The 25,376-nt window shown below is 41.4% G+C and overlaps 1 protein-coding gene across 7 annotated transcripts in view; it reads right to left on the minus strand.

The window, feature by feature from the left end:
- The window catches only part of STYXL1 (serine/threonine/tyrosine interacting like 1), a 76,436-nt gene that overhangs the window by 50,148 nt on the left and 912 nt on the right, over positions 1–25,376 (minus strand). For 3 of the 7 annotated variants that reach the window (XM_056819789.1, XM_007485992.3, XM_056819790.1), the window contains exons 2-3: positions 21,857–21,960; positions 13,853–13,914 (exon numbers count right to left, since the gene is read on the minus strand). In XM_056819789.1, coding sequence (XP_056675767.1) covers positions 13,853–13,914; positions 21,857–21,959 — 165 coding nt within the window. In that variant the 5' untranslated portion in view covers position 21,960. Of the gene's footprint in view, positions 1–13,841; positions 13,915–19,971; positions 20,160–21,856; positions 21,961–24,821; positions 24,965–25,376 lie in introns of those variants that run through there. The other 4 variants (XM_056819791.1, XM_056819792.1, XM_056819793.1 and 1 more) reach the window with 4 other exon arrangements.

A 25,376-nucleotide genomic window follows, 5' to 3' on the forward strand; every position in this document is an offset into this window, starting at 1 on the left:
ATGTAAAATGGATCATTTTGAATACATTTAATTAAAAAGGGTTTGCACAAACAAAACCAATGCAATCGAGATTAGGAGGAAAACAAAAAACTGGGGATTTTTTTTTTTTTACAGAAAATGTCTGTGACAAATGCTTAATTTTTCAAATATGTAGGAAAATGGGTTGAATTTATAAAAATACAAGTCATTGTCCAATTATCAAATGGTCAAAGGATATGAACAGGCAGTTTTCAGATGAAGAAATCAAAGCTCTCTATGGTCATGAGAAAAAATGCTTTAAATCACTGTTGATTAGAGAAATGTGAATTAAAACACTTCCAAAGTATCAGATTGGCTAATATTATGAAAATGGGATTAACTCTCCCCTGCCCATTTTTAGATTTAATCACCAGAAGTGTATACACCCCACTTATCCTTAAGTATGGGGAGGTCTGTGACCCACATGTGCTAGAGAGAGTGACGAATCAGAATCGACTGACTGCCCCCTGGGCAGTCCTAAGCAAAGCTATAGCTGCAATTGGTCCACGTAAAGTAGAAGGAAGGCACAGGAAGTGACAAAAGGAAGGGTCTTTAAAGTGGCAAGAACTTCCTGTGACCAGCTCTTTAGCCTTGGAACTTGACCTTGAAGGAGCTCTCGAACTACTCTTTGATTTTCCCTTAGAACTACCGCGTAGATGAGTGAAAAAGGCTGACTCCCTTTCCTGGCTTTTCTGGAGGTACTAGCCTCTGGAGAGGCCCCTTGTTTTGGAGGAGGCCTCGTGGCTAGACCCCTGGTTTAATTTACCTTTGGGTCCCTTTTGCTGGGGCCTCTAAAGCCCTGCCTGGTTCATCCTGGGCCAGAGTAAATATCTACTCTCTACTCATTTCCTTACTTTCACTCTTTCCCTCTATTTTATAAATAAATTACTATAAAGTCATTCTGACTTGAGTAATAATTTCTGGTGACCACATTTTTATTTATTTAGTCCAACCTTTAATTTTTAGCCCTTATAATATAACAAAAAAAGGAAAATGATAAAAATTGGAGGGGATGTGAGGAAATGAGGAAACATACATTGTTGGTGGACATGTGAACTGATACAACTATTCCTGAGAGCAATTTGGAAACACATCTACTGGGTCATAAAACTGTATACTCTTCAACATAGCAATATCACTACTAGGTCTGTATCCCAAAGAGTTTAAAGAAAGGAAGAAAGGACCTATTGGTACAAAAATATCTATAGCAGTATTTTTGTGATGACAAAGAACTGTAAACTGAAGGGATTCCCATCAACTGAGGAATGGTTGAACAAGTTGTGGTACATGATTGTGAGCCATAAGAAATGATGAACAGGATGATTTCAGAAAAACCCAGAAAGACTTGTATGAATTGAAGCAGAATGAAGTGAGCAGAACCAGGAGAACATTGTAAACAAACAACAACGTCAATATTGTTTAATGATCATCTGTGAATAATATAACTACTATCAGCAATGCAAGGATCTAAGGCCACACCAAGGGACTCATGATGAAAAATGTAATCCGCCACCATAAAAAGAACTGATGGAGTCTGAATGCAGATTAAAGCAGACCATTTTTCACTTTATTTCCTACATGAATATTTTCTTGTATGTGCAATGTGTCTTCTTTCACAACATGATGGATATGGAAGCATGTACTTGCATGACAGCACATGTATAACCTTTATCAGACAATTGCTGCCTTGAGGACCAGGGAGGGAAAAGAAGGAAAGAATCTGGATGACAGCATGTCAGAAAATAAATGTTAAAAATTATTTCTACATGCAAATGAAAAAAATACAGAATAAAGTCATTGGGGAAAAACTCAGAGCATGATGTGTTTAATAAATGCATTTTGATGCTGATGATGGATAAAGAGCTAATGAAGACAAACGGGTTTGACTTGGTCAGATGCTAAAAGAAAGTGGATTCTAAAGAAAAGAGACGACTGTAGAAAAGCAGGAAAAGGTGGGCCGAGAGTTCTCAAACCTTTTGATTTCTACAGTTGAACATGGGAAGTATAACATTTAGGGAGATAACTGCTAGCTATGTTGACAGTAAGTGCCCTGCCCTACTCTACCAGGGAATTGCGAGGATGATGCCTTCCCCGGGTGTGCGGTTGGTGCTGTTCTGGTGTGTCCAACTCTTTTACTGACTATCTCTCAATGTACAATCAATCAACAAATATTCCCCAAGCACCACATGCCAAGCGAGAAACACTGCTCAATGCTGGGGATAAAAAGACAGATGTAAAACCGTTCTTGTTCTCAGGAAGCTTATCTTTTATTGGGGGAAACATCACACACATATGTTTACATGTATTGCATGTACACATGTATGTATGTATGTATGTGTTGTATGGCTAGCACATGTTGCATAACAATCTCTCAAACTGCACTTGCAGAGTCCTGTTATATCCAGAGTTCTCAGGGTAATCCTGTGGGGTTGGACTTCCTCACTCATAAACTCCTACTGTGGGCTTTCCATTAACAAATAACCAGAGGGCTCAGTTCTTTTCAAAGGCATTTACTCAGCAAGAATAGTTGGCACATTTGCCTAATGCCTTGTTCCCATCAACAAAATGGCATCCCTGGGAAGCCTGGGCTCAAGCTTGGAGTACAATGATCCTGAGACCCACTTATGTGGGGAACTAAGGTAACAAAGGGATAAGTCACAACTCATGGTCCTACAGGTCCTTTCTGGAGTCCATTCCTGGCCCTCCTCAGCCAGGAGGAGGTACATGCTCCAAAGCTGCCTCTTTCCTTGGGTGTCTGTCTCTCCATGTCTAATTGTCCTTAATATTTCTCTGCTTTCAGCTGATGCACTTGTACTGGTCCTCTGACAAGGTTATTTGTAGTGGGGAGGAGAGAATCCCTCCAGTGGTCATCTCTCAGGGGCCTGGCTTTTCCTCTATTTCTTGTTCCAACTCTGGAACTAGGAATCCTGATCCACAGAATTGCTGACTGGCTGAAATTCCTCCAGCTATATAAAATCCCTTCTTGACCCAACTAAAACAACTCAGTGTGACCTAGCAGATTGGCCAATATGATAGTAAAGGAAAATAATAAGTGTTCAAGGGGATATGGTAAAATTGGGACACTAAACCTCCAGGAAGTGATGCAGAGCGAGAGGAGCAGAACCAGGAGAACATTGTACACAGAGACTAATACACTGTGGTATAATCGAACGTAATGGACTTCTCCATTAATGGCGGTGTAATGTCCCTGAACAATTTGCAGGGATCTAGGAGAAAAAAAACACTATTCATAAGCAAAGGATAAACTATGGGAGTGGAAACACCGAGGAAAAGCAACTGCCTGAATACAGCGGTTGAGGGGACATGACAGAGGAGAGACTCTAAATGAACACTCTAATGCAAATATTATCAACATAGCAATGGGTTCAAATCAAGAAAACATGTAATGCCCAGTGGATTTACGCATCAGCTAGGGAGTGGGGGATTGGGGGGGAGGAAAAGAAAATGATCTATGTCTTTAATGAATAATGCTTGGAAATGATCAAATAAAATATAATTTAAAAAAAATTGGGACACTAATGCATTGCTGGTGGAATAGTAAATTGATCCAACCAATCTGGAAGGCAATTTGGAATTACGCCTGAAGGGCTTTAAAATAATGCATACTAGGGGCAGTTGGTAGCTCAGTAGATTGAGAGCCAGACCTAGATATGGTTTAAATTTGGCCTCAGATACTTCTCAGCTGTGTGACCCTGGGCAAGTCACTTAACCCCCATTGCCTAGCCCTTACCACTCTTTTGCCTTGGAAAATACATAGTATTGGTTCTAAGGTAGAAGGTTAGGGCTTTAAATAAATCAAATAAAATAAAAGAATGCATACCTTTTGATCTAGCAATACTGCTATGAGGTTTGTATCCCAAAGAGATTTTAAAAAGGAAAGGGTCTATTTGTACAGAACTATTTATAGAAACATTTTTTTTTTTGTGGTGGCAAAGAATTGGAAACTAATGGGATGTCCCTCAATTGGGGAATGGCTGAACAAATTGTGGTATATGATGGTTATGGTTATGAAATACTATTGTGCTATAAGGAATGATGAACTGGATGATTTTAGAAAGAAATGGAAAGACGTATATGAATGGATGCAGAGCAAAATAAGCAGAACCAGGAGAATATTGTACACAGTAAATGAAATATTGTGGGATGATCAAATGTGATAGACTTTGCTACTAACAGCATTCCAGGACAATTCTGAGGCACATATGAAAAAGAATGCTATCCACCTCTAGAGAAAGAACTTTTAGAAGTACAGATAAAACATGATTTATCACTTGTTGATTTGGGCATATGATTTGGAGTTTTGGTTTTATAAGATTATTCTCTTATAAAAATGAATAATATAGAAATATGTTTTAAGTGATAATACATGTCTAGTGGTAGTCTCTCGGTGATCAAGTATGACTATTGTCTTTGTGCAGTTTCATCTACGGTGTGCCCTCATGTGGCTTTGGAGTCCAACGGCTGAGGCGCAGAGTCTGTGGCACATGGGGCATGGGACGCCAGTTGTTATGGGAGGTGCGGGTGTGGCCTGGTGTCGGCGTTCACGTCGCTCATCTTCAAAGGTGGCGGTGGCATGGCTAATGTGGGTTCGCCAGCTGCTTCTGACAGAGGCAGCGAGTTCTAGTTGCTTTGGTGTAATGCCAGCCCACTTCAAGTTGGACTTTAGCTGATCCTTGAATCTTTTCTTTGGTCGGCCTTGTTTCCTGAGTCCAGCTGACAGTTCACCATAGAATACCTGTCTTGGTATTTGCTGTGGGTCCATGCGGATGACGTGTCCAGACCATCATAGCTGGGTTTGGAGGACCAGGACTTCGATGCTGGTGGAGTTGGCTCTGTCGAGGACTTCCTGATTGGTGATTCGGTCCTGCCATTGGATCCTCATGATTGACCGGAGGGAGCATTGGTGGAATTGCTCCAGCTGTTTCATGTGCTTCCGGTACAGTGTCCATGTCTCACAACCGTACAGGAGCGAGCTGAGGATCACTGCGTTATACACTTTGAGCTTCGTCGCAGTGCTTACACCTCTGTGTTGGAGGACTTTGGAGCGCAGCTGCCCAAGTGCCTGGCTGGCCTTTTGGATCCTGGCATTAATCTCGTGGTCTAGGGACCCGTCGTTGGCGATGGTGCTGCCCAGGTACTTGAAAGTGTTGATGTTGGAAAGCTGCGTGCTGTCGATTGTAATGCCCGTCTGGTTCGTTGGCCTCCCTGGTGCAGGATGGAACAGCACTTCTGTTTTGCTGAGGCTGATAGTCAGGCCAAACAGTTTTGTTGCGGTGGAGAACCTGTCCACAATGGTTTGGAGATGATTTTCTTGGTGGGCCATGAGAGCACAGTCATCTGCAAAGAGAGCTTCCAGGATGAGTCTCTCTGTTGTCTTTGTTTTTGCAGTCAGGCGGTGAAGGTCGAATAGTGAGCCATCCAGTCGGTATTTGATGTAGATGCCCAAGTCTAGATCCATCACAGCATGTCGTAATACTTGGGTGAAAAATAGGTTGAATAGTACCGGAGCGAGGACACAGCCTTGTTTCACGCCATTGGAGATGTTGAAGCGATTGGAAGTCTCTCCACCAGATAGGACTTCCTCTGTCATGTCAACATGAAAGAGTTGGATCAGTTTGACAAATTTTGCTGGGCAACCGAGCTTGCTGAGGATCACCCACAATGCGTCCCTGTTCACTGTGTCAAACGCCTTTGTCAGGTCTATGAAGACAATGTAGAGACTCAGGTTCTGCTCAAGGCATTTTTCCTGCATTTGCCTCACCGTGAAGACCATGTCGATGGTGCTGCGATCTGGTCAGAAGCCACATTGTGATTCAGGCAGGTTCTGCTCTGAAACAGATGACAGGAATCTGTTGAGTATAACACGGGCGAGGATCTTTCCGGCAGTGGAGAGTAGAGAGATGCCTCTGTAGTTGTCATGGGCTGCTCGTGAGCCTTTGTTCTTGTATAGGGCTATGATGGAGGCATCTCTGAGTTCTGGGGGCATGTCTTCCTCTTCCCATATGCTGGTCAGCACTATGTGGAATGCGTGGAGCACCTTTCCATTTAAGGCCTTATACACCTCGGTTGGGATCCCATCTTTACCAGGTGCCTTGCCTGCACTCATTTGTTTAATGGCTTTTTGGACTTCCTCTATTGAAGGAGGGACGTCAAGTTGATCAATGGTGCGGTTTTGGGGGATCTGGTCAAGGGCGCTTTGGTGTATGGGGTGCTCAGGGAGGGGTAGTATCTCTGATATGGAGGGCTTGTTATGCCTCTCCAGCCTCTGACCCCCACCTGACACCCAGCTCTCACTTGTGGCTCCCAGTAGCTGCTAGCATGTGGCAGCGGCCACACCCCAGGCAACGGCTTCGACAGGCCGGCCAAACCTTGTGAGGGTAGCCATTGGGTCGTCGACCCATGGTGAACCAGGGCTTTGCTCACCCAGCATGTGAAGACTGCTTTGGCTAAACAGACAGAAGAAACCAATAAGAAGGTTCAATGGCTGAGAGGGCGACGCAGCAAAGCACTGTGGAGTGCTTAGGGCGTGTTGGAGCACAAAGGACAACATGACCATCCAATGCAGCTGAGGAAGTCTCCAGACGTAACAATTTTTCGTGCCACTGGACCCAGGCTTCCAATGCCGAGAGAGTGGGACTGTCTCTGTGCATCGGCTTTTCCACTTAAATCTCTTTCACACACAAGTATCTTTGTGCACACTCATCTATCCTAACCCCGTCCACCCTCTTCAAGACCTGCGGCAATGGGGGAGTGGTGACGCAACAGGTGGAGGTGACCACTGGCAGTTGTAGTCAGGATCCTGCACATAGGCGGCCCACAGACTAGTGGTCGCTCGGCCCTGTGGGCAGCAGGGACGTTCGGCAGCATCCTGGGTGACTGAGCAGCCCTCTCTAGGACAGCACTGCTCACCCTAATCAAGGGAGGGGACTAGAAAAGGTGTCCCAAACATTGCCTGCCCTACAAACACCCCGTCAGCATACCGCGGCTGGCGGGTCATCCCTTTAAGAGGTCGAAATCAAAGAAAAAATACAAAGAAACTCCTACTAGGAGCATGGAACATCAGGACATTACTTGATAGAGAGAATACCCCAAGACCTGAGAGAAGAACAGCTCTAATCGGTAAAGAACTGGCGGCATCACAGCCTTAAGCGAAACACGCTTACCAGAAGAGGGATCACTCAGCGAACCCACCACTGGATACACCTTCTTCTGGAAAGGTAGAGCCTCAAATGAAGACAGAATCCACAGTGTTGGCCTGGCCATCAAGACCAGTTTGCTCAAACAGCTGCCAGACTTGCCTGTGGGCATCAGCGAGAGGCTCATGAAGATCTGTTTGCCTCTCAGCAAAGACCGGTATGCCACAATCATCAGTGCATATGCCCCAACACTGACCAGCACAGAGGAGACCATCGAGCAGTTCTACTCTGACCTGAGTGCCGTCCTGCACTCAGTGCCCACAAATGACAAGCTGATACTACTGGGAGACTTCAACGCCCGCGTTGGCCAGGACCATGAAAGATGGAAAGGAGTGCTCGGTAAACACGGCGTGGGCAAAATGAACAACAATGGCCTACTGCTACTCAGCAAATGCTCAGAGTTCGAACTCACTATCACGAATACATGTATAACCCAGTGAAATCGCTTGTCAACTCTGGAAGTGGGGAGGGAAGAGGAGAGGACAACAACATGAATCATATAACTGGAAAACTTATGTGTAAACTTGTTATTGGAATAAGGTAAAGATAAAATTAAAAAAACAACTCAGAGGTGCCATCCCATATCTACCAGATCAGCTAATATGATTAAATGACAAATGTTGGAAGAAATATGAGAAAATTGAGACTAATGAATTACCAGGTGCATGGGACAGCTAGATAGCATAGTGGATAAAGTACTGTACTTGGAACCAGAAGGACTCATTTTATGAGTTCAAATCTGGCCTCAGACACTTACTAGCTGTATAACCCTGGGCAAGTCATTTAACTCTTAATTTTTTTTTAATTTAATTCCCCTTCCAATTACATATAAAAAGTTTCCAACATTTTTCAAAGAAAATTGAATCTTGAAAATTCTCTCCCTCCCTCTCTTCCTCCCAAACCCCATCTATATAATAAGGTAAGCAGTCTCATATAGATTTTACATTTACAATCATATAAAATCTTTTTCCATATTAATCCTTTTGTGGAAGGAAACTCAAATAGAAAAAAATTAAGAAAGTGAAAAGTTTGCTTTGGTCTGGATCCAGACTCAGTTTTTTTTCTCTGAAAGTAGATGGCATTTTTTTTTATCATGAGTCGTTAAGAATAGTTTTGGATCACTGTATTGCTGTGAATAGTTGTTATTCACAGTTTATTGTAAAGCATTTGTCACTGTTCAGTTTCTGATCTCCACTTCCCCCAATTTACCCTCTTTTCTGTCAGTTCCACCCCCCTTCTCTTATCCCTTCCCCTTCTACTTTCCTGTAGGATAAGACAGCTTTCTATATCCCATTAATTTTGTATGTTCTTCCCTCAGTGAGCCAGTTCTGATGAGAGTACGGTTCACATGCTCTCCTTCCCATCTCTGTATCTTCCCTCCACTGTGAATGCTCTTTCATGCCTCTTTTATGTGTAATAATTTGCCCTGTTCTACTTTTTCCTTTCCCCCTCCTCCCAATGCACTCTTCTTTCTCATGTCTTAATTTAATTTAAATTGTTACATTGTCCCATCATATTCAACTTACACCCTCACCTTCAGTCTATGTATATTCCTAACTACCCTAAAAATGACAAAGTTCTTTGACATTACAAGAATCATTTCTCCATGTGGTGATGCACACAATTTAACTTTACTGAATGGCTTTTGATTTCTCTTTCCTGTTTACTTTTTTATGATTCTCTTGAGTCTTGGATTTGAGTGTTAGATTTTCCATTAAGCTCTGATCTTTTCTTCAGGAATGTTTGTAAGTCTGCTAATTCATTGAATTGTGTTATCCTGACTGTGGTTTCACAGTATTTGAACTATTTCTTTTTAACTGCTTGCAATATTTTCTCCTTGACCTGGGAGTTTTGGAATTTAGCTATAATATTCCTGAGAGTTATCTTTTTGGGATCTCTTTCAGGAGATGATAGGTAGATCCTTTCATTTTCTAATTTGTTCCCTGGTTCTAGAATATCATGGTATTTTTCCTTGATTTCTTGAAAAATGATGTCTAAGCTTTTTTTATCATGACTTTAAGATACTTCAATAATTCTTAATTTATTTTTCATTTTGGTTGTTTTTCCCATGAGATATTTCACATTATCTTCCAGTTTTTCAGTCTTTTGACCTTGTTTGATTGTTTCTTGATGTCTCATGGAGTAATGACTAATTGAACTGAATTCTAATTTTTAGGCATTTTCAATTCTAATTTTTAAGTCATGATTTCTGTAGTGGGCTCTTTTTAAACCTCCTTTTCCATTTGATCAATTCTACTCTGTAAAGAGTTCTTTTTCTTAGTTGATTTTTGTGTCTCTTTTCCCAAAGGATCAATTTTTTTTCTTAAGAAGTTTTTCTCTTCAGTGCATTTTTGTTTATCTTTTTCCATTTGGCAAACCTGCTTTTTAAGAAGTTCTTCTCTTCTTTGTGCCTCTTTTACCAATTGGCCTATTCTATTTTTTTTTAAGTTTTAATTTCTTCAGTATTTTTTGTTCTCCCTTTAATTTACCAAGCTGTTGACTCTTTTTTTCCCAAGATTTTCCTGTACCACTTTCATTTCTTTTCCCAAGTATTCTTCTATCCCTCTTATTTGATTTTGGAGATCTTTTTTGAGCTCCTCCCTTCTTTTTGGTCTTGAGAAATAGTGTTAACTTTGTTGTCTTTTCTGAGTTTGAGTCTACCCTGGCACCAAAATAACTTTCATTGTTGAGTTTCTTTTTTTGTTGCTGCTAATTTTCCTACCTTTTTTTCCTTTTAGTTTAAAAAATTGTTAAAGTTGTGCTTTATAACTTCAGTGAAAGGAGTACTATTCCAGGTTTCAGATTCTTTGTGCAGATGCCTTAAGAGTTGGCACTAGGGATTGTGAAGGGGGGAAAGGAGTTATTTTATATATATAAAAAAAGTTGGACTGGATTATATTTAAAATAGGGTCTCCAGAAATTTAATTTATTCCAAAGAGATTATTTACAAAATATAGAAAGAATGAAGTAAGAAAATCAGAGAGAGGATAGGGTAAAATATCTAGCCTAAGCACTAAGTAATTTACTTCTAGCCCCTGGCTCAGCCCAGGCATGGAGAGTTAGTCCTTAGTTGGAGAGGCCTTGGCAAAGCCGAGGACCTGGGGAAGTCTCTTTCAAGAGGTAGGTCTCTCCTGAGGCTAGTCTCTTCAGAAAATCCAGGAAAGGAGTTAGCTTTTTCACTCACCACGTCAGTCCAAAGGGAGAAATTTAAGGACAGTCTCACCAGGAACAGGGTTTCAGGTTCAGTCAGCAGATTCTTCTTTAGACTCCAACTCCAACTCAGAACTCCAGAAGAAGCTGAAGTCCAAGTTGAACTCTGAAGATCTCAGACAATTCTCCCATGAATCTTAGATGATTCCTCTCCACAGGAAGTTGTAACTCCCTTTTAATGACACTTTCTTTTGTGTCACTTCCTGTGCCTTCCCCTAATTTTACATCTACCAATAACAGTTGAAGCTTTGCTTTAGGATTTCCCAGGGGTAGTCAGTTTAATTTTGATTCATCACCCATTATTGCACATGTGGGTCACAGACCTTCCCACTAAATGATTAAGTGGGATGTTTACACTTTTGGTGATTTAGATCTAAAAATGAGCAAATCTCCCCACTCAACTGTAAGTAGTGTGTTTACACTTTTGGTGATTAAATCTAAAAATGGGCAGGGGAGTTAATTTCATTTTCACAATCAGTTGAGAGTTAAATTTAATCTTCACAGAATCTAGCTGCTTTCAGTTCTTCCAAGGCAGCATGATGTAAGGAAAGCTGTGCTTAACACTCTCTTGGCCTGTGCTCTGGTATGAAAGCCCATGCACTCTTTTATCCCTTGACGCTTTGACCAGGGTTCCCTGCTCCCTAGTGGCTGCAAGTGCTGGTATATGCTAGTGCTCCTTCTCACCCTGTAACTGAGCTCCAAGACTGTGACCTGGCTCTGTATGGACAATGTAACAAGAGTTTTGAAGCCAGAGCCAGCAAAAGGTACCCTGTAATCTCCTTCTGAGCAGTTGTCTTATCCTCCTTACCATCTGTGGCCGAGAATTTCAGAAGCCTTGGCTGCTGCTTCCCAATGTTGCTTCTGTGGGGTATGAAGATTAAATTTAACTCTTCCCCGATTGTGAAAATGAAATTAACTCTCCCCTGATTGTGAAGATTAAATTGTAATCCCTGCCCCCATTTTTAGATTTAATCTCAAGAGGTGTAAACACCCCATACACACTTGAGTGGGAGAGGTCTGTGACCCATGTGTGCAATGGTGGGTGATGTATCAGAATTAAACTAATTACTCCTGGGCAGTCTTAAAGTAAAACTTCAACTGTGATTGGTAGATGTAAAATTAGGAGAAGGCACAGGAAGTGACACAAAAGAAAACGTCTTTAAAAGGGTGTTACAACTTCCTGAGTCAGTTTTTACTTGGAGTTCTTTATTTTTTGGAGTGGAGGCTGGTGGAGAACCTGTTGACTGGATCTGAGACCCTATTCCTAATGAGGCTGTTCTAAAATCTCTTCCTTTGGACTGACACGTGGTGAGTGAAAAGCTGACTCTCAAATGCTGGATTTTCTGAAAAAAACTAGCTTCAGGGGAGACTTACCTCGAGAGAGAGACTTCCCCAGGTCCTCAGCTTTGCCAAGGCCTCTCTGGCTAAGGACTAACTCTCCCTGCCTGGGTTGAGCCAGGGGCTGGAAGTAAATTACTTAGTGCTTAGGCTTGATATCTTACCCTATCCTCTCTCTGATTTTCTTACTTCACTCTTTCTATATTTTGTAAATCAGTGTAAATAATTCTCTTTGAAATTAATATAAATTCCTGGTGACCCTATTCTTAAATAATCCAGTCCAACCCTTTTAATAATTAACACCTTTTCCCCTTACAGAGGCCTGCCCTGGTATGCTTTGTTCCACTCTACCCCAGTGCACTAGATTCCCTCATTTTGGCCTTCTAAGTTGTTTTGGGCTTCACTTTGCCTTTTTGTGAGTTATGGTGCTCCAGAATTTGTTTTGAGATGTTACTTTATTGATTTTTGGAAAATAATTTAATAGAAATCAAGTGGATCCCTGTACCGTCTCCACTATCATGGCTCCATCCCCATAGTCAATTAATTCTTGTCCCTGGTCATCATTTGTAAAAGGAGTTGGAGAAGAAAATGGTAAACCATTCCAGTATCTTTACTAAGAAAATCCCAAATGGAGTCATGGAGAGTCAGATATGAGTGAAAATTACTGAACAACAATAACAACAAATGCACTGGTGGTAGAGTTGTAATCTGTTTCAAACATTCTGGAGAGCAATTTGGATCTATGCCCCCAAATCATATAAAATCCTTTGATCTAGCAATACCCCTACCAAAAAAAAAACTAAAAAGGAAAAAGACCTATGTGTATAAAAATACTTAAAGAATTCAAAATTATGGGGATGCTTATTAACTGGGAAATGGCTGAACATGTGGTATAGGACTGTGATTGAATAGTATTGTGCTATAAGAAATGACAAGCAGGATGATTTCAGAAAAATCTGGAAAGATTTACATGAATTGATGCAAAGTGAAGTGAGCAAAACCAGGAGAACCGCTGTACACAGTAGCAGCAATAGTGTTTGATGATCAACTATTAATGACTTAGCTATTCTCAGTAATACAACAATCTAAGAAAACTGTGAAGGATTTATGATGAAAAATACTATCCACCTTTAGAGAAAGAACAGATGGAATCTGAATGCAGATTGAAGCATACTTTTTAATCTTTGTTCTAATTTTGATTTTTTTGTGGGGAGGATTCTTTTTCTTTCACAACATGATGAATATACAAATATATTTTGTATGATTGCATAGCCTGTGTCAAATTGCTTGCCTTCTCAATGAGGTGAGAGGGGAAGGAAGGAGGGATAGAATTCAGAATTCCAAATTAAAAAAAAAAAGAATTTTAAAAATTCTTTTTACCTATAATTGGGAAAAAAGTAAATAAAAAAGAAGTAAAGTATCTTATGTTTATATAGCAATCTATGGCTAGAAAGTGTTCTGATCCATTATCTTAGAACAATATTTTAAGATAAATTTAATCCCACAAGCATAAAGCGCCTCGATGTGAAAGGCATTGAGCTTTGGGTTTGAGATACAAAAACAGAAATTCCTGCCCTCGAGGAGCTGATATCTATTGAAGTAAGACAAGACAGAGATAAGTATATGTGAAATTACCTAGTTCCAAGAGGTCTAGATCACTAATAACTTGGTTGGGGGTGGAGTGATTTGGAGAGTCTTTGAGTAGGAGATGGCATCTGAGCTCTTCGTATGATGGAAACCAGGGATTCTAGGAAATGACTGGGAGAAAAGAGCATCCACTAGAAATGGAGGCAGACTAGGAATAGACAGTTTCATAGGCAAGGGATAGCTAAAGGGCTGGTCTGAAGGGAAGTAATATGAAGTCAGACTGTAAATGTACAGAGGAGAAAACTGAGGCTCAGTGTTTGTGGCTTGACTAGCGCAGGGCCGGGCCAGAAGCTGATTCTAAGCCCTGTGGTCTTTTCACCATATCCTGCTAACCAACGGAAAGGAGAAACAAAGGGAGATCTGGGGCTAGTTCTAAACAGCAAAGCTCACCAACAGTAGGAAAATGCATACCCACAAAGTACCTTCTTCATCCTCTGGGCTGTGATGATGTGGCTTTCGTTATACTCCCGTTTGGAACGGACATCTGGAAATGGAAAGCATTTAGGCGATCACTCAGGTGACACAGTAGTGTCATGCTCACAAGCACTGGACTTTAGCCATCCTTATCAACTCATATTGGGTGAGTTGTCATATGACATTTGGCATCATTTTATAATTTTAGGTTTGGAGAATGAATCAACAAGTGGTTGTTTCCCAACTCCCCTTCTCTTAAATACTATTTTTACAAGGAGAATGCTCTACTACGGGAATCCAAGGAACTGACATACCACCTCGGATGCATTGTCTGGGATCCAAATTGAACATAAATTTCCACTCACCTCTAGGGCAACATAATTGTATAAAAATAATTGGATTTAAACAATCAAATTAAATAGCCAATTTAAAGGAGAGAGAGCAACCTAAAGAAAATAAAGTCTCAGATGCCATTTGGTACCTGCCTCAGAAAGCCATAACTGAACAAATGATTGTTTTGATTTTTAACTTCCTTTTCTCTTAAAGCACTGCAAAGAAGCCCTTGAGCTTTCTTTTCTTTTCTCCTCACTTTCTTATTTTAGTGTTAAAATACCTGGGCTTATCCAAAGCTCTCTGGATGCATGGACTTAAAATCATTTTATCTTTTTTATCTCTTTACTTTCCCTTGTTAAATGATTTTTTTCCTAGCTTTTAAAAATATGCACAGAAGAGAAGCAATTGGGTGGCAGACAGGAAGGACAGACCTCCATCTGTAGTTTAACAAGAGATGCCAAATCTCTCTCCTACTTCCAGCCTGTCCTACCTCTAGTCAGTCTCCCACAAAACTTCCAAATCTCTACCCCTAAAACACAGATCCAATAATGTGACACTCCCCTCATCAACTGTAATCTCCCTCATTCTCTATTGCCTCTAACATAGATACAAACTCCCAGTCCAAGACTGAAGGCCCTCCCCAGTCTGGCTCCCACAAACCTTTGCAGCCTTACTTACCACACCCTCCTGAATTGGGTTCTGTTGGCCTGGGAGCTGTGTCCCATGTAGGCTCCATACCTTTGCCTAGGGGTGGCTCTCTCCATCTCCTTAGCCCCATGTTTTTCTCCTTCCTGTTGTGTACAGTCCCAGTGGGGGCCAACTGCTACATGATCCTCCCAGATGCTCTCTCCATTTAGGGTTTCCTTGGCATTTCTCTGAATATACTGGGTGAATTATCAGAGTGTCCAGTTATTAAGCCCCAATTCCCAGAGTCCACCAGGACTCTGAACAAAGTGTATGAACAAAGTCTACACTGGTGCTCCAAAACTCTATGAGGAGAGACCTGTTAAGAGTTTCTATCCCCATATCATCTGCAATGGGGATAAACTAGATGCATTCCCAATAAGATCAGGAGTGAAACAAGGATGCCCATTATCACCTCTACTATTTGACATTGTACTAGAAACACTAGCAGTAGCAATTAGAGAAGATAAAGGAATTGAAGGCATTAAAATAGGCAAGGAGGAGACCAAGTTATCACTCTTTGCGGATGACATGATGGTCTACTTAAAGAATCCTAGAGATTCAACCAAAAAGCTAATTGAAATAATCAACAACTTTAGCAAAGTTGCAGGATACAAAATAAACCCACATAAATCATCAGCTTTTCTATATATCTCCAACACAGCTCAGCAGCAAAAACTAGAAAGAGAAATCCCATTCAAAATCACCTTAGACAAAATAAAATACCTAGGAACCTACCTCCCAAGACAAACACAGGAACTATATGAACACAACTACAAAACACTCGCCACACAACTAAAACTAGACTTGAGCAAATGGAAAAACATTAACTGCTCATGGATAGGACGAGCCAATATAATAAAAATGACCATCCTACCCAAACTTATTTATCTATTTAGTGCCATACCCATTGAACTACCAAAATACTTCTTCACTGATTTAGAAAAAACCATAACAAAGTTCATTTGGAAGAACAAAAGATCAAGGATATCCAGGGAAATAATGAAAAAAAAACACATATGTTGGGGGCCTTGCAGTCCCTGACCTTAAACTATATTACAAAGCAGCAGTCATCAAAACAATTTGGTACTGGCTAAGAAACAGAAAGGAAGATCAGTGGAATAGACTGGGGGAAAGCGACCTCAGCAAGACAGTATACGATAAACCCAAAGATCCCAGTTTTTGGGACAAAAATCCACTATTCGATAAAAACTGCTGGGAAAATTGGAAGACAGTGTGGGAGAGACTAGGAATAGATCAACACCTCACACCCTACACCAAGATAAATTCAAAATGGGTGAGTGACTTAAACATAAAGAAGGAAACCATAAGTAAATTGGGTAAACACAGAGTAGTATACATGTCAGACCTTTGGGAGGGGAAAGGCTTTAAAACCAAGCAAGACATAGAAAGAATCACAAAATGTAAAATAAATTGACTACATCAAACTAAAAAGCTTTTGTACAAACAAAACCAATGTAACTAAAATCAGAAGGGAAACAACAAATTGGGAAAAAATCTTCATAGAAACCTCTGACAAAGGTTTAATTACTCATATTTATAAAGAGCTAAATCAATTGTACAAAAAATCAAGCCATTCTCCAATTGATAAATGGGCAAGGGAAATGGATAGGCAGTTCTCAGATAAAGAAATCAAAACTATTAATAAGCACATGAAGAAGTGTTCTAAGTCTCTTATAATCAGAGAGATGCAAATAAAAACAACTCTGAGGTATCACCTCACACCTAGCAGATTGGCTAACATAACAGCAAAGGAAAGTAATGAATGCTGGAGGGGATGTGGCAAAGTAGGGACATTAATTCATTGCTGGTGGAGTTGTGAACTGATCCAACCATTCTGGAGGGCAATTTGGAACTATGCCCAAAGGGCGACAAAAGAATGTCTACCCTTTGATCCAGCCATAGCACTGCTGGGTTTGTACCCCAAAGAGATAATGGACAAAAAGACTTGTACAAAAATATTCATAGCTGCGCTCTTTGTGGTGGCCAAAAACTGGAAAACGAGGGGATGCCCATCAATTGGGGAATGGCTGAGCAAATTGTGGTATATGTTGGTGATGGAATACTATTGTGCTAAAAGGAATAATAAAGTGGAGGAGTTCCATGGAGACTGGAACAACCTCCAGGAAGTGATGCAGAGCGAGAGGAGCAGAACCAGGAGAACATTGTACACAGAGACTAATACACTGTGGTATAATCGAACGTAATGGACTTCTCCATTAGGGGCGGTGTAATGTCCCTGAACAACTTTCAGGGATCCAGGAGAAAAAAACACTATTCATAAGCAAAGGATAAACTATGGGAGTGGAAACACCGAGGAAAAGCAACTGCCTGAATACAGAGGTTGAGGGGACGTGACAGAGGATAGACTCTAAATGAACACTCTAATGCAAATATTATCAACAAAGCAATGGGTTCAAATCAAGAAAACATGTAATGCCCAGTGGATTTACGCGTCGGCTATGGGGGGTGGGGGGGAGGAAAAGAAAATGATCTATGTCTTTGACGAATAATGCTTGGAAATGATCAAATAAAATATATTAAAAAAAAAAAAAAGAGTTTCTATCCCCAACTTCCCTGGGGAGCTTTGAGCACCCTCTAATGTTCCCGAAGTATGAGCAATCTTTCCCACTCTGACTACCTCAGAGGCCTGGCCCCTAGAGTGGCTAAAGAGATCTGAGCTCTCTGCCCCCAAAATGAATGGGGTCTAGTTGTCCCTTAGACTCTACTGCAGACCATGACAAGCCCCTCTACATCTCCAGTCCACACTGTCCCAGCTCGCAAAGTGCCTTTTCAGGTTCAAATGTAAAGGGCCCAGGAAAGGCTGGCTTGGAGGCTGAAAACCTCTTCATCTGAAGTCCCATCCCCAGTGCTAGTCCACTGGAAATTAGCTTCTGGAAAGTCCGTTTCAAACGACTCTCTTTAGTAGCCTGCAACACACATGTGCCCATCTATTTCCCAGTGGCAATAAAATACAGCCTCTGTGGACACATTCTTTAGCCCCTTTTACCCCAGCTTCTGTTGTGACCTTGGATCCCAATCTCTTTTGCCCTTCACAGACGAGGGTCTCTGCACCCTGATCCATTTTGGAGTAAGCTTTGGTGACCCAAGCTTCTTCAATGAAATCTTTTTAGTCTGAGTTGGCCTTTCTTTGGGGATTTCTAATCCCTGCCAGGGGAGATGTGGGGCCAGACAGGACAAATGTTGTTGACTTGGGACCTCCCCTGTGCACATTCTTGGGCTCTATTTTGCATATCTGCTCTGTCCCCAAGAAGCTGTTCTGCCCCTTCTCTCTGGAAATCCAAACATTAAGGTTAATCATCCCCCGCTCATTTAGGTCAGTAGCTATCCTTCTGCTTAAACAAATCAATCAATCAACAAGGGTCTGGGTTCTGTCTCCTTGGGGTGCTGGGGAAGGGAATGAGGTAGTGTGGGTGGTTTCTGGTGCTGTAGATACCTTTCTAACTGTAACCCAAAGGCAGAGGCCTTCTCTCCCCTTTTCACGGAAGGCATTTAAGGAATTGGGGCTACACATTCTCCACAACTCCACTTTTCCATCCATCCTGGGTATTCATGAGCTGCTGCACTTTTGGGGGGAGAAGGAGAGTGTACCAGATCAAATGCTAGTGCCTTCAAGATTTCCAGTAATCTCCACCGACTCTGCATCAACCCCTGCCCTCTGGTATTACTCCTAGGGCATGTCCTCGCCCCTAATTCAAGCAGTTCCCTTCTTGTCGGTGGGAATTGAGTTCTTTATAATGATACCAATAAGTTGGCGGACTGCCCTCCATGACTATGGCTCCAGAGTCCCTGTACAGTGTGGCCACTAGGTCCCTGGCTCTTGAAGAGGGCATGCCCACTTTCCCCAAAACATCTCTTACATCATTTCCAATCCATCCTTCTCTTACCAAGAAGACTTCAAAATGTCTTATAATCTCTTGGCTAGCAATGGAGAGTTTAATAAATAACTAGTTCCCAAATTGCCTCAATCATAGTAACCTCTTTGGGGATACTGGGATGTTCTACTGTTTCAGGAAATGGGCACCATATACCTATTCTTATATACTTTAAACAGTACTTTACACCTCCCCCAAAGGGCCCACAGTCAGGGGACAATACTCAATGAAGACCAAATCCTACAGCTGTAGACAAGTCTTCCAGGAGCTGAATAATCATGGCTATCATTTCAGGATTCAAGAATATAATACAAAATGAGTCCACAAAGTTATCTCTGCAATAAGCAACAAAACTTCAATGACATTTCGGCATTCAGCAGTATAACAATGACTTAAGTCAATGGGTTGGCCAGTAAGAATTATACTGATAAACTTTGCTATCAAATTCAAGCCTAGAAAAAAAAAGAAAAGAAAAAGTGTTCTAAAGCCGGTAGCCTTAGCTTGACCAAACCAGACTTATGCAATAACAATAAGAAATAGACCCCAGATGAGCTCCACCAAAAACAAGCACCCCTTTCAGCTACACCTAGACTCATGATACTCTTTAGATCATCTTTATTTAACCCACATGGCCCCTACCGATGTATCTGTCTATGCTAGGTGACAGGAAATCAGAGTGCAAGGAATTTAATAAGAACAGTAAAGCAAGCAAGGTAAATATAAGCAATTCAGTGAGTTAGTAAACACTCTTGACACCCCCAGTTCTGCCTCCTCCAAATGTAGTCTGGAAGGTAGTCTGCAATTGACCAATTAATCCTTCCTCTTCTTCAGTGAGAGATTGCCAGATCACATACACAATACGAAGGTGGAAAATGAGGGTTCAAAGCTGTTCAGCTTAGTCATTGCCCTTTCAATCTCAGCAAAGCAGTTGATTGGACACTTCTCTTGGCACCGCATGCTAGAGAATACTGACTTCTTTTGGCCTGAGAATCTAGAGTGCTGACTTCTCAGGAACTAGACAGGAAATAGCCCTCCCTAGCACTACCATCTCTGTTGCCCCCTCTATAGAGCCATCCCATTTCTTGGCCACCTACACCTCTACCACTGATATGAGATGCATCCAGAGCTTGGGGAAAAAACCCGAACTACTTCCCATATGAGATTATGTAATTATGATGTGAATTCACACTCACCTACTTCGGGAAAGCTGGACCAGAAAATTTCCCCCAATGAATGAGGCTCTTTTGTTCCCATGTATTGTGGTAAATTGATAATCATAAACATACTTGATATTTAAAATGCTCTACTTTGCATTATAGTCATTGTTGTACATCTTATCAGAATATAAATTCTTGGGCAGCTACTTGATGGAGGTGGGCAGTGATAGAAGCGGAACCCTCGGGTTCAAAAATCTTGTATTTCTCACCAGTTAGCATTAGTTAAGCATAAATGGCAAAGTCTATTTTATTAATCAGTTAACCATTCTGTGTTATTAATCACTCACAACAGATTACGATTCTGTCCTATAGCCCAGCTTTGTGCTGTTCTGTATTATTAATCGTTTATAATGTTCTGTGTTTACCTTAGTTCTGAACTGTTAGGCATTATTAATCACATAGAAAGGTTGTCAGCTGTACTATAACATGTACCCATCTTTCTTGAGGTCATTCCAGAGGACAATTGATGGCAGGTGGGACAATGGGGGGGAGACATGGGAAATGCACACCAGGGCTCTGACAATCCAAGAGAATCCCCCAAACTTGTGCATGCTCCTTATTCCTTTTTTTGGTGTCTTCAAATTCACCTATGATGCCTCAGACTCAAAAACATATCTCCGTCTGGATTTGGACCACCTTCTCTAATCCCATTTTCCAGGATCCTTCATCTGTAGTGAATGCCTTGTACCACCCTGTAATGCCCAGGGGTGAGCCATCTTGGGGAAAGATGGAGATTTCCCTGGAATGGGAGACAACAAACCCCCAAACCCTCCATAAATATGCAAATCCTGATTCACAGCTTGGGATACTCCATCAGCTCCAAGGCTATTCCACCATCTTGAAGCTATTCTATTAGCCCCTAGACTAGACCATTTTACCAGCCTAGGCCATTTTACCATCTTAAAGACTTCTTTAAATAAAATTCTTTCATACTTCTGATTGAACCGAGTTTTGAGCCTTCTCAGGGTGAGACCCTGCTACAAACTTTGGAGTGTTTTTCCCACAACATATTATTCTGCAAACCCTTCTGTTTTCCATATAGGAAATGCAAGCAATGGTAGGAAGATGTCTGCAGGTGAAATTCATTCAGAAGACCCAAACCAGTGGGTACACTCCAAAAGCAAGGGATCAAAACAAACTAGAAAAATATCTCGGGGCAACTAGGTGACTTGGTGGACGGAAAGACAGTCCTGAAGACAAGAGATCCTGGATTCAAATTTGACCTCATACACTTTTTGGCTATGCCCCTTGGCAAATCACTGAATTCCAATTGCCAAACCCTTATTGCTCTTCTGCCTTGAAACTGATAACTTAGTATCATTCTGAAGATAGAAGGTAAAAGTTAAAAAAAGAAAAGAAAAATATGCCTTGTGTAATAAATTAACTTAAACTTCCCTGGCCATCTGACTTTCTTGGACTTTTACCTGACTTTGGCCCAGGTTCCTTTGCTTCCCATCCCCCTGTGGATCTGACACTACTGTATTCTGCCTTCAAGCAGGTTCTACTTGCCCCCTTGAGAGAACTGATTTCTGTTGTCTCCAGAAACTTCCTACTTGCTTCTAATGCTTCACTCAGAAATAGGACTTTTTCAGGCTGCCTCTCCCAGATTGGGCCACTGGGTTAGCTGACTTGATAGCACCACTATCTAGGGGATCTCTGTCCTAGCCCCTGGCCAGACTTATCCCTGTACGATTCTGCTCCCCCAGCTCAAACTGATCAGGAAGGAAAGTTTATTGGACCTCATCCTAGGCTAAAATCTTTGTATTTATTCTCCACAGCATGCGCAAGTTTAGGCCCTCCCATGTACAAGATATTCAATGAGCAGTTCTATGCAACAAACAAACAGGGGTGTCTGACTTACCTAGTAAATAGAGATAGTTTGTCTCTGCTAATCTGGAGTGCTTTATTTCCTGATTCAAGATATTGTAAAGCATTGTTGGCTCACACATAAGCAAATCAGCCATTCTATTAAGAAGGGACAATAAGGACATGTATAAATATATTTCTTCCCATCTTAAGAAGTGACTTACTAGAAATAGGTTAATTAAAATATTTACTTTTTTTTAAACCCTTACCTTCTGACTAAAATCATTACTGAGTATCAGTTCCAAGACAGAAGAACAATAAGGGGAAAGCAACCAAGGACAAGTGACTTGCCCAGGGTTACAAGTGTCTGAGGCCACATTTGAACCCAGGTCCTCCTGTCTCCAGACCTGACTATCTACTGAGCCACCTAGCTGTCTCCAAACTTCTACTTCTTAAGCTAGTTAGAGATACAAAGACTCACTTGAATGTCCATAAAAAGCAATTACCAAGATTTTGTAATGCAGCATTTTAGTGGAGAAAAAAGGTTTCCAAAATATTATATTATGCAAAATGAACTTGTACTATGGGGTGGCTAGGTGGTGCAATGGATAGAGGGCTGGCCCTGAAGTCAGGAAGTCCCATCATCCTGAGTTTAAATCTGGTCTCAGATACCTATTAGCTATGTGACTTTGAGCAAATCACTTTACCCTGTTTGCCTCAGTTTATCTATAAAAAGAGATGAAAAAAGAAATGGCAAATGACTAGTATCTTTGCCAAGAAAATGCCAAATGGGATTATGAAGCAGATGGGGCTGAAAAATGACTGAACAATAACTTGTACTACACAGGGGTGTACCTGGGTGTGCATAAACAAATTCACATACACACACACATACACGCACACACACAACTAAGTAGAATATAGAATGGCTGCAAAGATATTTGGGGCTCTAGAGTCAATGATAAACTAAGCCATTTATTCAAATCCAATTCAAAAATTTTGTTAAAACTTTATTTCTTATATTGCATATAATGTCAGACATAGTCAAGATGTGGGTTTTGTTAAACTGTCTCTTTTTCCTTGTTCTTGTCTAATATTTGTTATTAAGAGATGGCTGACTGTGTTGAGAAAATAGAGGAGATATGTTTGGAAATGAATGAAGTATAACAACAAAAGACATAATAAAAAATAAAACTGTAAAAATCCTTATTCACCAAGGCAATAAGAAAATAAACAAAATCCCGGTTTATTAGAATTCAAGAGCACTATTTCTAACTCCCCATGGCTCCTTTAATGTCCTTTTTTAAAAAGGCAGAATATTTTGACTTTTTAATGCTTTAGTTCATTTGCCATCTGAATTCAGATTTGGAAAGACTATATTTCTCCTGCTAGTTAACTTAGACTGAATGAACCCAACAGCAACAATTTCTTAAGAGTTCTCCATGTGATATATACAGTTGTTTTATTTTTTGGTCATTTTATTTTCAGTGCCTGGCACAGGACCTGGCACATAGTAGGCACTTAAAAAAACTTTATTGACTAAAGGGACAAGAAAAATGTCCTCTGGGGCAGCTGGGTAGCACAGTGGATTGAGAGTCAGGCCTAGAGACGGGAGGTCCTAGGTTCAAATATGACCCCAGATACTTCCCAGCTGTGTGAACCTGGGCAAGTCACTTGACCCCCATTGCCTAGCCCTTACCACTCTTCTGCCTTGGAGCCAATACATAGTATTGACTCCAAGAGGGAAGGTGAGGGTTTGAAAAAAAATGTCCTCTACCCATTCCCTTGCTAAAAGAATATACACATATATTTTGACCACTGATTAACAAGATCGTTTATTTAGAGCTAGAGGAGACTTTCTTATTTTGTCACCCAAGCCCTCATTTTTACAGGTGAGGAAACTAAAAACTACAGATCATTTCACATAGGTAATAAGTAGCAATAAATCTTGATTTCAAATCCAGGACATATATTAATGTTGTGTCTCTCTGTACACACAGTTTGATCTGTAGGTATATGCAGCTGTGTGAGTCTTTTGAGAGGAAAATTATAGAAGTATGTTGATGTGGCACAAAACAAATTCCTTCTCCCCCCCCATGTTGATTTGGCCTACATAGTTGGTCCGGGGTCCTTTTAGTAACCTCTTGTCAGTTACTTGGGAGAGGTAGTGATGGTATAATAGTGGCCCTGGAAGCTAGCAAGACTGAGGTTCTAGTCCTATCTCTAGCACAATCTGACCGTGTGCCATTAAAAAAAAATCCTTATCTTCTGTCTTTAAGACAGGAGAACAGCAAGGGCTAGGCAACTGGGGTTAAGTGACTTGCTTAGGGTCATACTGCTAGGAAGTGTCCAAGGTCATTTTTGAATCTGGGTCCTCCTGACTCCAAGCCTGGCTGTCTGTCCACTGTGCTACTTCACTGCCTCTGGGTGGCTTTTTGAAAGTACTTAATCTTTTCAGGTCTCAAAGGCAGTAAGTAAATAGCTTAGAATACTGAGTTAGCAGACCCAGTTTCCCCATGCTCCAAGCCTCTATACCAGTGATGTTGAACTTTTTAGAGATGGAGTGCTGGGCCCCACCCCTATCCATCCCCCCCAAACCAAGTGCAGTGCCTGTCCCTCCACTGCATGCAGTGGTTCCACTCCCCCAAGTTCTGGGCATGCCCTGCCCAACCCCTTACCCCACACAAGGGAGGGAGAAAGCACTCCCTTTGGGTTCCTGGATGGAGGGGTGGGTGAAATGAGGAATGTCCTCAGTGAGTGTAGAGAGGGGGAAGGGGAGTGGCCCCAGCACCCCACTCCCCTCCAGCTCTGCCACCTATGATCTGCCCACCTTATCCCCTGTGAGCTCCCATTGAACTGCTGGGTAGAGGGTCAAGGGATGTGAAAAAAATGTCATCAGTATGGTGGAGAGGGGGAAAGGAGCAGCTCTGCCGGAGTCCCTCTGCCTTTCTAGTAACAAACTTGGGGGGGGGGGGTGGCCACATGCCCACAGAGAGTGCTTTACATGCCATCTTTGGTACCTGTGCTAAAAGTGGTTCACCACCACTGCTCTATACCAAGAAGATCTCAAGTCCAGACCTATCCCTGTTGGTTCACTAGCCCATTCCTAAGTCCAAACATTTCTGTTCTTAAGACTTCTCTGTTCTCAAGCTTCTGCCTTTTCCCACTGACTTACCTCTATCAGAGATAATCAGAGATATTATGTCTCCAACCAGAGATAGCTACTCTACCAACTCTCTAACCCTACTCTCTGATTCATGGCTTCCTAACCTTTTTGTGTGCTCTAGACCTCTTTGGCAGGGTTTGATGAAGCCTGTGGCCTTCTCCTCAGCATTGTTTCTTTAAATGCATAAAATAAAATGCTTAAGGTGACAGAGGAAACAAGTTATATTGGAATACAGTTGTCCTGGTGAATGGACAGCCCTCCTTGCTCTGGAGGGGCCTATGTCATTGGCTCTAGCCAGACCTGACTCTGGGATGCTGGTCAGACCCGGCAGGAGGACACTGGATTGACCCTTATCTTGGATTCATCTTTGTATTCTTCAGGGTGATATAATATTATTATCATTGTTGTT

The sequence above is a fragment of the Monodelphis domestica genome, chromosome 2 (assembly GCF_027887165.1).
Source record: "Monodelphis domestica isolate mMonDom1 chromosome 2, mMonDom1.pri, whole genome shotgun sequence".
Classification (NCBI taxonomy): domain Eukaryota; kingdom Metazoa; phylum Chordata; class Mammalia; order Didelphimorphia; family Didelphidae; genus Monodelphis; species Monodelphis domestica.